Source organism: Drosophila melanogaster, chromosome 3L, assembly GCF_000001215.4.
Source record: "Drosophila melanogaster chromosome 3L".
NCBI lineage: Eukaryota > Metazoa > Arthropoda > Insecta > Diptera > Drosophilidae > Drosophila > Drosophila melanogaster.
The window spans coordinates 25,120,218-25,133,172 of NT_037436.4; the positions used below are offsets into that span (position 1 = coordinate 25,120,218).

Sequence of the window (12,955 nt, forward strand, 5' to 3'; positions counted from 1 at the left end):
TATCAATAAAGAAGTTTTCGCATCAGTTTTATGAAAACTTTCTATCACTTAAGCATATATTTATTTGATTGCTTTTAATTAGTTATTGTTTAAAAACTAGAGCAAAAAGAACCAAAAAGACAGAGAAGACAACTCTGGCCCACAACGAATTAGTAATTATTAATTTTCAGTAGATATTTTATCCACTTTTTTTATCAGCTTTTAGCTGATTGAATTTCGTTTTAAAAACACCACGTCATTTTTAAATGTTTGCCTCCAAAAACATGTATCAAGGGAATCAGGAAAAAATTATGAAAAGTTTTAAATAAAAGTTTATAGCCTAAAAAAAATTATCTGACCCCCGTCACGGCGGACAACTGGCCAAAAATTATTTTAATTGCTTTGATTGTACCTTGTGTGAACAGATTTTAACATCTAGGTAAAATTGCAAACGGTTCATAAAGATGTATTCTATTGGGGCTAGGCTATAAGCTTAGCTAATTGATATATATGCATAAAATAATCTGTTTTTGTTGGTCTGGCCCTCATAATTCAGGCATACATAAAATACATTGTGATTGCATCATAGCGGTCTTAAAGGTTATAGTTATTTTTCAAAAATGTAATTTACGTTCATATTCATAAAATTTGGTACTATATATGTTTTTGAATTCTGACTAGTTTATTCTCTTTTTAGCATTAATAATGGCTTTTAGGAACTGGTTTTCGCTTCCCGCCGTCAGAGCTGATGACGAAGAGGACTTAGTTGACCCTCAAGCAGTTTTAAGGGTAAAAAAGATTTCTTTACATCATTTAATATAACACTAAACTGATTTTTATGCAACAGGAAAAATGTCAAGCTAAAGGTCACATAGAATCCTTGTACAATAAGTACCAAGAGTGCAATGATCGTGTTAATGGGCGATCCAAAACAACTGAGACTTGCATCGAAGAATTATTTGACTATGTTGCTGAGTTAGATCATTGCGTTTCGCACAGTCTTTTTACAAAGCTTAAGTAAATACCATTAAAGTCAATTCCATTAAAGGGAAGGGCAGTGCTTAAAAATAAGAACATAAATAAACAAATCTCTTTATCGAGTTTTATACGTGTTTTGTGCCTTTTGGTGATCAGAACCTTTTAGAAGCGAAATTGGGTAGGTAATACTACACTAGTGGGCATAAGTATTTGCACGCCTTTGTTTTAATACTAAACCAAGGGTATTCTATTAAGTTGAGGGCTGGAATTTGAGGTGGCCAATCCAATGTTTTTATGCAAACATTTTTCAGAAACAGTAATCAGTTTGGTCTTATAACAGGGAGCATTATCATGCTGGAGTATGAAGGACTCTCCAATCAATTCATCATCATTATTATTAAGGACATCTAAATATTTTATTTGATTCATGTGTCCATCAACAGGAACCAAATCTCCCAAGACAGTGAAGGCTACGCATCCCCAAAACATAACAGACCCTACTGACTATTCTTTGACATTCTGGTGCCAGTTTTTTTCGATATTCCGATATCGAATTTTCGAAATTTAAAAGGTGGAACCATTTGCCCATGTTTTCCATTGCCAGCGCTTATGCAATGCATTTGCGCTGCAAATGTGTCTGTACGTATGTATATATTTATAATACATTGAAGTATTTGTATTGAGTAAAGTAATATGAGTTTACTGAGTGGGCTTCTTTTTTATTTTAGTTTATTTTTATTGATATTGTTTTCATTAAGTGATGCCATCAACTATGAATAAAAAAGTTTTAACGTGTAATTATGAACTACTTGTTTTTTGTTTAGTTACTTAATTTCATAACAAAACTATCTCCCACTGCTATTTTTATTTTGTTATGTGTAAGTCATTATTTTCATTATTCTTTCATTTATACTCTTCATGCATAGTTCTAGTTTTCTTATATGGTACTTCCAATCTTCATTTACTTTCCTTCTTTCCTATATGATAAATCGGCTGCTCTGCCAAAAACTATATGGAAACTATAGAACGGGTTGTATAAAACAATGTACGAAATTCTGAAGCCACAGGTCCCAATCAGTTTTATCAACTGATATGTATTCAACTGATAAGTTTTCAGATGGTGGTGAGCGGTAAATGTTAAATTTTTAATTTTAAAATTTTTGCAAAAATCGTTGATTATTGAGTGCTTATACTCTGTACCCATGAACGTTTTCAATGGACCGTAAGTCAGGATAAAGGATTCGAAAATTGAATTAGCGACTTGCGATCTTATATAGTATTGGTATTGCAACTAAATATTTAGTTAAGTTACAAATAAAGGTGACTGAAGACTCATTACCATTATCCGACTTTGGTAGAGGAGGACCTATATTACCCACTATTACTTTGTCGAAAGCATAGGGGGTTTCTGTTATTGGGGTTTTCCGTATGCTTAGTTATTTTATTTTTTTGCATTTTAGACATTTCTTGTTGTAGGTTCTGATTTCTTTAGACATACCTTCTAAGCCTTTGAAATGTCATATCTTGCAGTAATTGTTTTTCCTTGTTTAAAAAAACAACATTTTATTTACTATCACGTTTTCTATCGATTGCATATGCAAGGATGTTTTGTGCGTTCCTCCTGCGCAATATTTTTGACTACTTTGTAATCGTGAAGTGACTTTCATTATATTACCAGTAATGTCTTTTAATTCTTTGGTGGTTATTCTTTGTAGCGCATCAGCAAAATAATTTTCTTTTCCTCTGAGATCAACTGTAAAACTATATTCCCCCAATTCAAGTCTTATACGAGTCAACTTTGAAAACAAATTGGTGAGTGATCTACGATCTGCTTTGACTGTAAAATGTTTACCGTAAATATAGGGTCTAAAGTGGGTTATTGGTCAATGTATTGCTTTTAACTCCTGTTCCAATCTGCTTGTATTGCTTTCACCCTTTTTTACAAAGAGCCTATTGGCCAAACAACCAGCGCGACAGGCAGGTTGGAAAAGTTTGCAGTCATACGACGAACCAAAATTCGGGGGCGGTTAAAAAAAACCCCATTTTGTTAGAACTCCAATGTTTGTTAGAACTCAAAGTGGTTTCTTTAAACAAAAGCCACACAAAAGTGCAGGTAATGGGCAAAGCCAACTGGCGCTAGAGCCAATGGAAGTTGACCCCTCCTCCCGGTCCAAACAAACTACAAGATGGTAATGAGGGCGGTCAGCACGGTCTCAGCAAAGAAGATAATGACTTCGTTGCCCAAGCAAGCGCCATAGAAGTAGAGGACGAACTGGATGCAGAGGATCGTGAAATTTTTTAGGGTAAAGTTCCCTAACATTACACGTAGGGTGGCTGGAGGAGAAATAAAACTATTACTCGATACGGGCACCTCAAAAAATTATATTACTCCTCTCCCGGGACAGAAAAACCCTTTACTGTATAGTAAATCCATGGCCAAAATTAATTAAAAATGTCTTGTTTCGGTGTTTAACGTAAAAACACCCTTTTTTATTCTGAACAATTCTAATTCTAAACAATTCTAAACAATTAAATGCAAAACTTGATTTTACCAGAAATGTTCTAAATACTAGTAACGGAACTGAAAAGATCCAGTTTACTAGGGCAGAAAACGTTAGCTTCATTGAAATCGATGATGAAGACGTATTAAAAACTCCTTCGATAAAATGATTGTTAAAAATCACAAAGCCTTCGCTGACCCAGACGGGGCATTACCATTCAATATAAATACTATCGCCACAAATAAAACAGATGGGGAGCCAGTATATTCAAAATCATAGCCGCATCCCATTGGTGTGACTAAATTCATCAATGCAGAGGTTAAACAACTTCTAGCGGACTGTTTAGTAAGGTCATCTAAAATAACTTTACAACCCGACCTGGGTTGTAGACAAAAAGGGAACAGATCAAAACGGGGTAAAAAAGTAACGGCTAGTTATCAATTTTAGAAAACTAAATCAGAGAACAGTCGACGATAAATACCCTATCCCAACCATTTTAAATTTTATTACGACACTTGATCTTAAGTCATGCTTTCACCACATAAAGCTGGCAGAAAAGGACAGAGAAAAGACGGCATTTTCAATAAACAACGGCAAATACGAATTTTGTAGATTACCATTTGGGCTTAAAAATGCCCCAAGCAAAGGGTCATTGACGATGTCTTAAGAGATGGAATTTCAAAGATATGCTACGTGCACGTCGATGACTTCATAATTTTCTCCAAAACAAAGGAAGACCACGTTAAGGACGTGGATTAAGTTTTAAGAAAACTCCTGGAGGCAGGCATGCGAGTATCCCAGGAGAAGTCAATGTTCTTTAAAAAGAGCGTTAAATACTTGGTGTTCATAGTGTCACAATCGGTTCTACGAAATTCACCTGAAAGGGTCGAAGCCATAAAATAATTCCCCATACCTAAAACGCTTTTCGAACTCAGATCATTTCTGGAATTAGCAGGCTACTATAGGTGTCTTATAAAGGACTTTGCGACAATCGCAAGGCTTTTAACGAATATCCTAAAGGGAGAAAACTTAAAGCAAATCTTGAGGGAATATTTTTTCCCTAAGATGCTACGGTTAGAAACAGAACAACTTTGAACTGCAAGACGTGCTCAATGGCTAAATACAAATGTCATCCATCCAAATAAGCGGTAGCAGAAACACCGATACCTTCCTATGTGGGGGAAATCCTTCACATCGACATAATTTCAAAATATGGAACCCTTTTTCTACGTGCATTGATACATTTTCGAAATTTGCCACAGTGCAGGCCAAATTTCGAAAGTTTCTTTCCAAAAATAAAAACCATTTACTGCGATAACGAAAGATCCTTAAATTCCGAAACCAATGTTAGTAAATCATTTTAGTATCACCATTTCCAACGCCCCTCCTCTACAGAGCACCTCAAACGGTTAGGTAGACAGGTTTCATAGTACCCTGGCAGAAATAGCCAGATGGAAACCGGCCTAAATGGCACAACCGAATTGATTCTGTTCGCAACCAACAAGGATAACAATTCTATTCACTCGGTATTCTATCGGTTAATGAAAAACCGATAGAAATGGTCCACTCGAAGTCTGCGGAAATCGAAGGGAAAATCAGCAAAAAAAATTAAACAGACACAGAAAAAGACCCTTGACCAAGTAAATAAAGATAGAACCTACAAGGACTATCAAGTTGGTTAAAAGGTGTTCTTAAAAACCAACAAACGCCTAGGGGACAAGCTTTCCCCACTATGTTCGGAAGAAACCATAGAGGCAGACCTGGGGACCACGGTCCTAATAAAGGGGAGGGTGGTCCACAAGGTCAATCTACGATAAACATCTTCGCAAGATTTCTGACCCCGTCCAATCTTTTTTATATCTTTTCAGGTTACGGTATTCCATTCTAATTCTTATACTAACGACTGTTAGGACAGACGCGGCGGTACGACTTAGTGACTATACGAACGCAGACTACACCCCCGAAGAGGACAATAAAATCGTCATCTGGGAATCGTACGGATACTTGCAACACTCGACAAACAAGACAACGTACGAGAAATACGCCGACCAGACAGAGACAATGACAAGGACGCTTACAGAAGACCACCGGACACCAGTAATTATGACGGACTTGACACACACTCGCAAATTAGTAGCCACTCTAAGGTTCCACCATAGGGCTGCTAGGAGTTTAAATTTGATCGGGATGGTACTGAAGGACATCGCCGGTACCCCAGTCTTTAACGATTGGGAAAAAATAAAACCAATCAAGACCAGTTAACAAAAACAGAAAAAAACCAAACAGAATTAAATATCAAATTCCAAACACTATTGAATGAACTCGCAACAGCAATGAATCAAATTTCTAAAACTGAAACACACTTACTAGAGATCATTTTAGCTAAAAATAGAATTGTTATTACAGATTTGGAGAATATTCTTATGGGGTTATCCATAGCAAAACTAAACATTGTAAGTCCATTATTTAGAGAAATATAAAGAAATATAATTAAATTAACCAACGACTTATAATTTATATATACTTCATTTCGTCTTAAACACTTCCTTCTGCCTGTTAAATAATTTTCATGGAATATAGTATACCCTTTTACTTTAATAGTAAGAGGTATAAAAACAGGTACTTGCACTTAAATGTCACGTAAATTTTTAAGCTGAATCTCAATCTTTCAGCGTTCATAGCGACAGGCCGACATAAAGACAAGAATACATGTTATTGCCCTAAAAGTCATTGTCCCACATCTCAAATTCCAACAACATTTCTGGGTAAACACCAGTGCCCAAAATGCTGACCAGACAAAAATTCTAAGTCGCGGAGCAAAATAAAAATTTTGCAAAAAAAATTCGTTGGTTAAATTACTGCCGAAGAAACTCCCGTGAGTTAATGAAAAATTTACATATATACAATATATATATATCCGAGCATTTTATTACAAAAATGTACAGAGATAAAGCCCTGGACACTTTTATTAGAGGCCTTCGAGGAGACTCACCTCGCCTCTTGGCTATAAAGGAGCCAGCCGATCTCCCTTCAGCTTTGCATTATTGCTTAAAACTTGAAAATCAAACATACAGATCAAACCATGCGGAAAATAAGGGGCAGCAGTCGGGCTTCAGGGTAAACGAAAAACCCACCGGCACCCCGCATTTTTCAGCCGTCGAATGCCTTTGGCCATCGACAGCCTCCACCGGTCCCTCCACGAAACCTCATGAGGAGACCACCACAACACATAGGCCAGCCATTCGCTGCTGGCAACGCATGCTCAATTTCGGTAATGCACCGTTCGCCGCACCCCGACGAAATTATCAACAACAATGGCAACCAAATAATGCCCCACCCTGTCCTTTTGCGACCAAACCGCAACCAAGACCAGAACCAATGGACGTGGACCCCCATATACAGACGAGAAATGTCAGCGGTCAGATTACAGACATAAACAAAAGACAAAGAAATTATAACATCCAAACAATGGGCAAGGAACAGCCAAGTGTCGAAATGGCACCATGGACAAATATTGCAACGGACTGACGGACCACTTAAATGACGAAGAGCAACGTACTTCGAATGTAGAGTAAGGAGTGCAAAGGTTCTAAAAGTGTTGATCGACACGGGCTCCACCAAAAACTAAAATCAGCCCAAACTGGTGTCGAATGCAATACCAAATTACAAGCCCTTCATATCTGCCACTCCGGGTGGCGATATAAAAATAACACGGTACAAGAGAGCAGACCTTTTTGACTGGGAAATACAATTTTTCCTATTAATATCTCTCACGACATTCGACGCAATTCTCGGCAAAGGGTGTCTTTCAAAGGGTGAAAGAAATGGGAGCACAGATAGATTAAGGAAATTTGACCATAACACTGGGAAATGGGAAGAGGATTGCTATCAAGGAACGAAGGTTCGAGGCTGTTAATACAATACTGAATCGGGTAATTAATAATTATCCAGGTCTCTTTGCAGACCCAAACCAAAAGCAGACCTTCACAACAAATGTGAAGGCAGCAATTCGAACCACATCGGATACACCTGTGTATTCGAAGTTTTATCAGTACCCCATTTCAATAAAAGACGAGGTCAATAATCAAATAGCGGAGCTTTCGCGTGACGGATTAATTCGACCATCAAGGTCACCCTACAATTCACCAGTGTGGATTGTGCCAAAAAAAACTGGACTCCTCTAGTAAAATAAAAAACGGATCACGATGACCTTTTAGCTCTGACCTACAGGATAAACGACTTGACGGACAACAAAAAAAAAAGAAATACAGAGTCGTGATCGATTACCGAAAACTCAATATGGTAACAGTGGCAGATATTAACGAGGTTTTAGCCCAACTTGGTGACAACAAAGTTTTCTCGGTGCTCGACCTTAAAAGTGGGTTTCACCAGATCCCACTAAAGGACTCCGATATCGAAAAGACCTCCTTCTCCATAAATCATGGAAATTACGAGTTCACTCGACTCCCATTCGGTCTGAAAAACGCACAATCAATATTCCAACGCTAGCTCGACGATATCCTTCATGAGCATATTGGCTAAATATGTTTCATCTATATTGACGATATCATCATCTTTAGCAAAGATGATGAAACCAATTACAAAAACCTGGACATAATTTTTAAGACCTTGCAACAAGCCAATATGAAATGTCAGTTGGACCAATCCGAGTTTATGAAGAGGAAGGTAGAATTCCTGGAATTCGTCGTGTCCGACAAGGGCATAGAAACCAATCCAATCAAAGTACAGGCAATTTCAGAATTCCCAATTCCAAAAACACTCAAAGAACTGAGATCATTCTTGGGATTATCCGGATATTACAGGAAATTTATTCGCAACTACGCTAAGTTGGCAAAACCACTTAGCTCGCTTTTGAGAGGAAAGGATGGACGAATTTCCAAGCCATTGTCGTCAAAAAAATCAGTCTCCCTTAGTAACGAAGCAATGGAAGCCTTCAAGAAATTGTAGAGCAGTTTGATTTCCCCAGACGTGATACTCCTCTACCCAGTTTTTAAAAAATAATTTCACCTAACAACGGTCGTTCTTTCACAAGAGAACAGAGCCATCTTATTTTTATCAAGAACACTCTCGAAGGCTGAGGAAAACTACGCCACAAATGAGAAAGAAATGCTAGCCATTATCTGGGCTCTAAAAAAGCTCAAAATTTACCTTTACGGTAAAGAAAAGGTGAAAATCTTTACTGACCATCAGCCTCTGACCCATTCCCTCAGCAGCTGGAATGGAAATGCGAGGATCAAAATATGGAAGTCATACCTTGAGGAATATGATTATGAAATTTTCTATAAACCAGGCAAAGAAAACGCTGTCACCGAAGTGTGGGGAAAACACAATTCCTCTACCCCTTTCATTTTAAGGGTTTCAAGATAAGATTAACTCGGACTGAGGTCAAAGACCTTGTTACCGAAGCCGAACAGGAGGAAGAAATACTTAGGACACACAACAGAACATACAGAAACGCTGTGAAAAATAATGCTCAGTTGTCCGAAAGAGCGTATTTTCCTAAAATGAGGAAAAAAGTTTCGGCTATCGTGAGTAAGTGTTTGGTGTATAAGACCATCCCACACATCCGGAAATCAGAGAAACTCCCTTGCCAGAATACCCAGGACAGATTATTCATGTTGACATCTACTCGACAGAAATCAATCGACAAATTCTCCAAGCTGGCTCTGGGAAGAGTCATTAAATCGAAAGCTGTGGAGGACATTAGAAACCCCTTAAGAGATATCGTATTCTATTATGGAGTGTCCAAACCAATAGTAATGGACAACGAAAAGTCCCTTAACTCAGCCTCTATCAAATTCTTGTTGACAGAGCAGCTGGGCATTGAGTTATATAAAGCACCTCCGTACAAGAGTACGGTAAATGGACAGGTATAAAGATTTCACTCCACACTCTCTGAAATAATGAGTTGTTTGAAAGGAGATGAAACACATAGAAGTTCCGAAGAACTTCTCGATAGAGCTATCTATGAATACAACTTCACTGTCAATTCGGTCACAAGGAAACGACCCCTAGAGGTGTTCTTCGGTAGTGGAACTACCGCGTCACCGGAACAATGTATGCTTTTCGGATTAGGGATTACAACCACGGCACCCTATACACCCACAAGTGAGCATATGGTGCATGTGTCTGGATACGCCAGACAAGCGTCCCGGACTAGAAGCTATAGCTATGTACATAGCGACCACCCCGGTAGCAAATCGAGTACTTGCTTGCCGGGCAAGCACTCCCCCTTGCTGAGGAGCGAGATCTACCTAAAATCTCTACTGATCTCTGGGTCTCAGCACCCGAGTTTTGCGCAACCAGCACCGTAACTCAAACGTCGAGCATGAAGGCTCTACCCGCGATATGGGTACCAACCACAGCCACCACGATACTCCCACCAGGGGGCCTACCTCAATGAGCAGTCTTGGATAGCTGCTCAACCCGTGGTACCGAAAAGAGGCTCGGTGGGCCTCCCCCTTTTGCTCCGACAAGCAGGGTTAGAGGAATCCTATCGCTGTATTAGTCGTCTCTTACGACAAGCAACAGCGGACTGTGGTAGTATTCTCGCCCGCTAACCACACGGCAGAGATGTTGAGCTAAACGCCCCTCCTCCTCAGGAACACTTCTTCCGCGAACATTGCCAGCCGTTGAGTCTTCTCTTGATCATCCAGGATTCCCTCGAAGATCCAGTTTTCGCCAAGGCGCTGCACTCCAAGTCCATCTACGTCCCGCAGATCTGCATATAGGGGGCAAGCGCACAAGATGTGCATCCAGTCCTCATATGGATCTCCACATGCGCAAGCAGTGGTATCGCTGAGGGCTCTCCCGTGCAAAAATGCATTGAACGACCCGTGCCCTGTAAGCAGGAAAGACGTCCTCATCGCGAATCCAAAACTTGGATCCCGATAGGCAAGAGTGACGTATGGGATAAACCTATGCGTCACCCGTCCTGGTTCGCTGTCATCGTCCTATCTGTTCTGCCAACTCTGGATTAAACACTCCTCTAGGCGAGTCTTCCTCTGCTCCCAGCTAAGACACGCAATGTCCTCACCGTAAAGCCAGTCGTTCTCCTCCAGCGGGAATCCACGTTTTAGCTTGTATTTGATCGCTAATAACTTAGCAGCCAGATCAAGCGGGGGAGCTCCACCAAGTACCTGCAGTGCCACTGTGGACACTGTTCGGCATACCGAAAGGCATCCAAGCAGGATTAGCCTCTGGCAGGAGGCTAGTCGCCTCTGGGCAGCTACTTGTTCCGCGGTGTCATACCATACCGGGGCACCAAACAGCACACAAGGTGCCATGAGTCCGTCATATATGGTCCGCCTGGCTCGAGGACTGAAGCCCCAGTCGGCTCGAAGCACACTCGCCAATGCTCCAACGACTCCTGTCATCCGCTGGCGAAGCGAAGCTATGTGCGTGAGGAATTTCATTCCTTCACTGACCGTGATGCCAAGGTACCGACAGCTACGCACATACGGAAGGTTCGCTCCAGCAAACCTCACCGTAGGCGCACGTCTCAAGGCACCTTTCAGCAGCATGATTACCGTCTTGCTGGTCAAGACGGCAACGCCAACTTCCGCTCCCCACGTTTCTACGATGGACATTAGTTGCGCTCCTTTTTCCTCTAGCACAGCTCGGGAATTTCCCTCGACGAGAAGCAGCAAGTCATCCGCGTATGCACTCAGCTGGCAATACGGCTGGAGACGCTGAAGCAGTACATCCATCAGTATGTCCCAGATAAATGGGCCGCTGATTGATCCCTGCGGGCAGCCTCTAGTTACCGGTACCTCCACAGTACCGGAACTGCTTCGGATCACTGCTCTTCGGCCGGAGAAAAAGCTCTGCCACAAGCCCATTTCCCGGCATCCCAAGTCGGCTAGTCGGCTGAGTGCAGCACTCCATTCGACGTTGTCGAATGCTCCTTTGAAGTCCACGAATGTGCCGAGCACGTATTGCGCCGGGCTGGCGCCAACACTGCTCTTCACGTGCCTCCAAGCATCCTCCACACATCGTCCTTGGCGAAATCCAAATTGCCATCTGCAGCCTTCCGGAAGAACTTCTCTCACACGATTCACCATGATGGCCTCGAGCACCTTTCCAAAGACTGGTAGCAAGCATATTCCTCTGTATGAGGAGGGCTCACCCTTGTCCTTATCTGGCCCTTTGAGCAACGAGACAACTCGTGGGCACTTCCACTCGGCTGGAAAGTATCCCAATCGGATGCATCGGGAAAACAATGATGCTAGGTGCTCGGGTATGGCGCGCCAGACTGCCTTACAGATAGTGCCATTGATGCCGTCCAACCCGGGAGAGCGCCTGCTCTTCAGCCGGGCAACACATGTATCAACCTCGAATACTTCGAGGGCCGGTGGGACTTCCTCCGCGATGGCAGTCGGTGCTTCGGACTCCGCAACTGGGAAAAAATTGCGGAGGAGCACTCGTGCTCAGTCACCCCAATCAGTGATCAGCTCGCCATTCACGCGGAGGCACCCAATCTCCGTGCACTTCCTGTGACCTCGGCAAATCTTGTAGACGCTTCGTAGACGAAGCGTTTCCAGTCATCCATCTTCGCCCTTCCAATGAGCTTCTTGTAGTAGGCTGAGGCACGCCTCAGCTCGACCACTACAAGCTCTACAGCGGCATCGTCATCTCGACGCCTTCCATCTTGGAGCAGGCGACGAAGTCTTCGGACTTCGCGCCTTGCAGCGCAGAGGTCGGCAGTCCACCAACGTGCTCTCCTGCTGGGCGATCGAGTCAACTTCCTTCCCAGCGCAATATCACATACACTATGTACTATACTGCGCAGGGTCGAAACTTGCTGGTCCAACGGCGACTCTGAAAAGTTTTCCGGAAGTTCGGCTATTCTACTCACCATTTCCTCCTTGAACAATCGCCAACGTGCATTGGAGAAGTTCCAGGACGGCACAGGAGCTATGCTCTCAACTGCGCGCGCGGTAGTTGGTTCGGCCACAACAGTAATGATGTTGTGGTCACTCAATTCCCACTCGTCCACTCTCCACTCATATGTGGCCCACATAGATGCTGCTTCATTGACGATTGTCACGTCGATATCACTAGTCGCTCTGTGATTATCGAACGTGTACACCTCTGTTGACTGGTTTAGGGCGGCGACTCTTGCCTCCAGCATCCACTCAGACAGCAGCTCACCCCGTCTGTAGTTAGCTTGCCCCTCGGCATGACGAGAGAGTTTGCTAAGCCACATGGGGGACACTGCATTCGCGTCGAGGCCCAGGATTGCGGGGGTTCTGCTGGCCTGCAGCAGGACCGCATCCATGTACCGGAGGTACGGTTCCAGAGGTGCATCGAACTGGCAGTATGCGGCGCAAAGGAAGATTGAGCCAAAACTCCCTTTAACGACCAGACATACGCCATAATCTGTGGTGAGAGTTTCCACTGGCATGCAGATGGCTTCCTGATGATCCACTAGGATGGCTGCCTTCACTCGCCGGTCGGTGAAAACCCTCATTCCT

The 12,955-nt window shown here is 42.2% G+C and overlaps 1 protein-coding gene across 5 annotated transcripts; it reads left to right on the top strand.

Annotated features, from left to right (window-relative positions):
* Positions 1–491: 491 nt before the first annotated feature.
* Positions 492–5,954, top strand: UQCR-11 (Ubiquinol-cytochrome c reductase 11 kDa subunit). 5 transcript variants are annotated; one of them, NM_001300710.1, is made up of 5 exons: positions 532–601; positions 677–768; positions 1,401–1,596; positions 2,673–2,769; positions 5,327–5,954. In NM_001300710.1, the coding sequence occupies exons 2-3, from the start codon at positions 685–687 to the stop codon at positions 1,422–1,424; spliced, it is 108 nt and encodes a 35-aa protein (NP_001287639.1). In that variant the 5' UTR covers positions 532–601; positions 677–684; the 3' UTR covers positions 1,425–1,596; positions 2,673–2,769; positions 5,327–5,954. The 5 variants fall into 5 exon arrangements, with proteins under 5 accessions (NP_001163853.1, NP_001287639.1, NP_001263163.1 ...); NM_001170382.1 differs by lacking the exons at positions 1,401–1,596; positions 2,673–2,769; positions 5,327–5,954 and adding an exon at positions 827–1,080 and having other exon boundaries at positions 492–579; NM_001276234.1 differs by lacking the exons at positions 2,673–2,769; positions 5,327–5,954 and having other exon boundaries at positions 661–768; positions 1,401–1,742.
* The last annotated feature ends 7,001 nt before the right edge of the window (positions 5,955–12,955 follow it).

What these genes read in the sequence shown, in the direction of transcription:
- UQCR-11 (NM_001170382.1), top strand. Translation starts at nt 685, where the DNA reads ATGGCTTTTAGGAACTGGTTTTCGCTTCCCGCCGTCAGAGCTGATGAC. An exon ending in ACCCTCAAGCAGTTTTAAGG is followed by an intron (nt 769 to 826) that starts GTAAAAAAGATT and finishes TTTATGCAACAG; the next exon opens with GAAAAATGTCAAGCTAAAGG.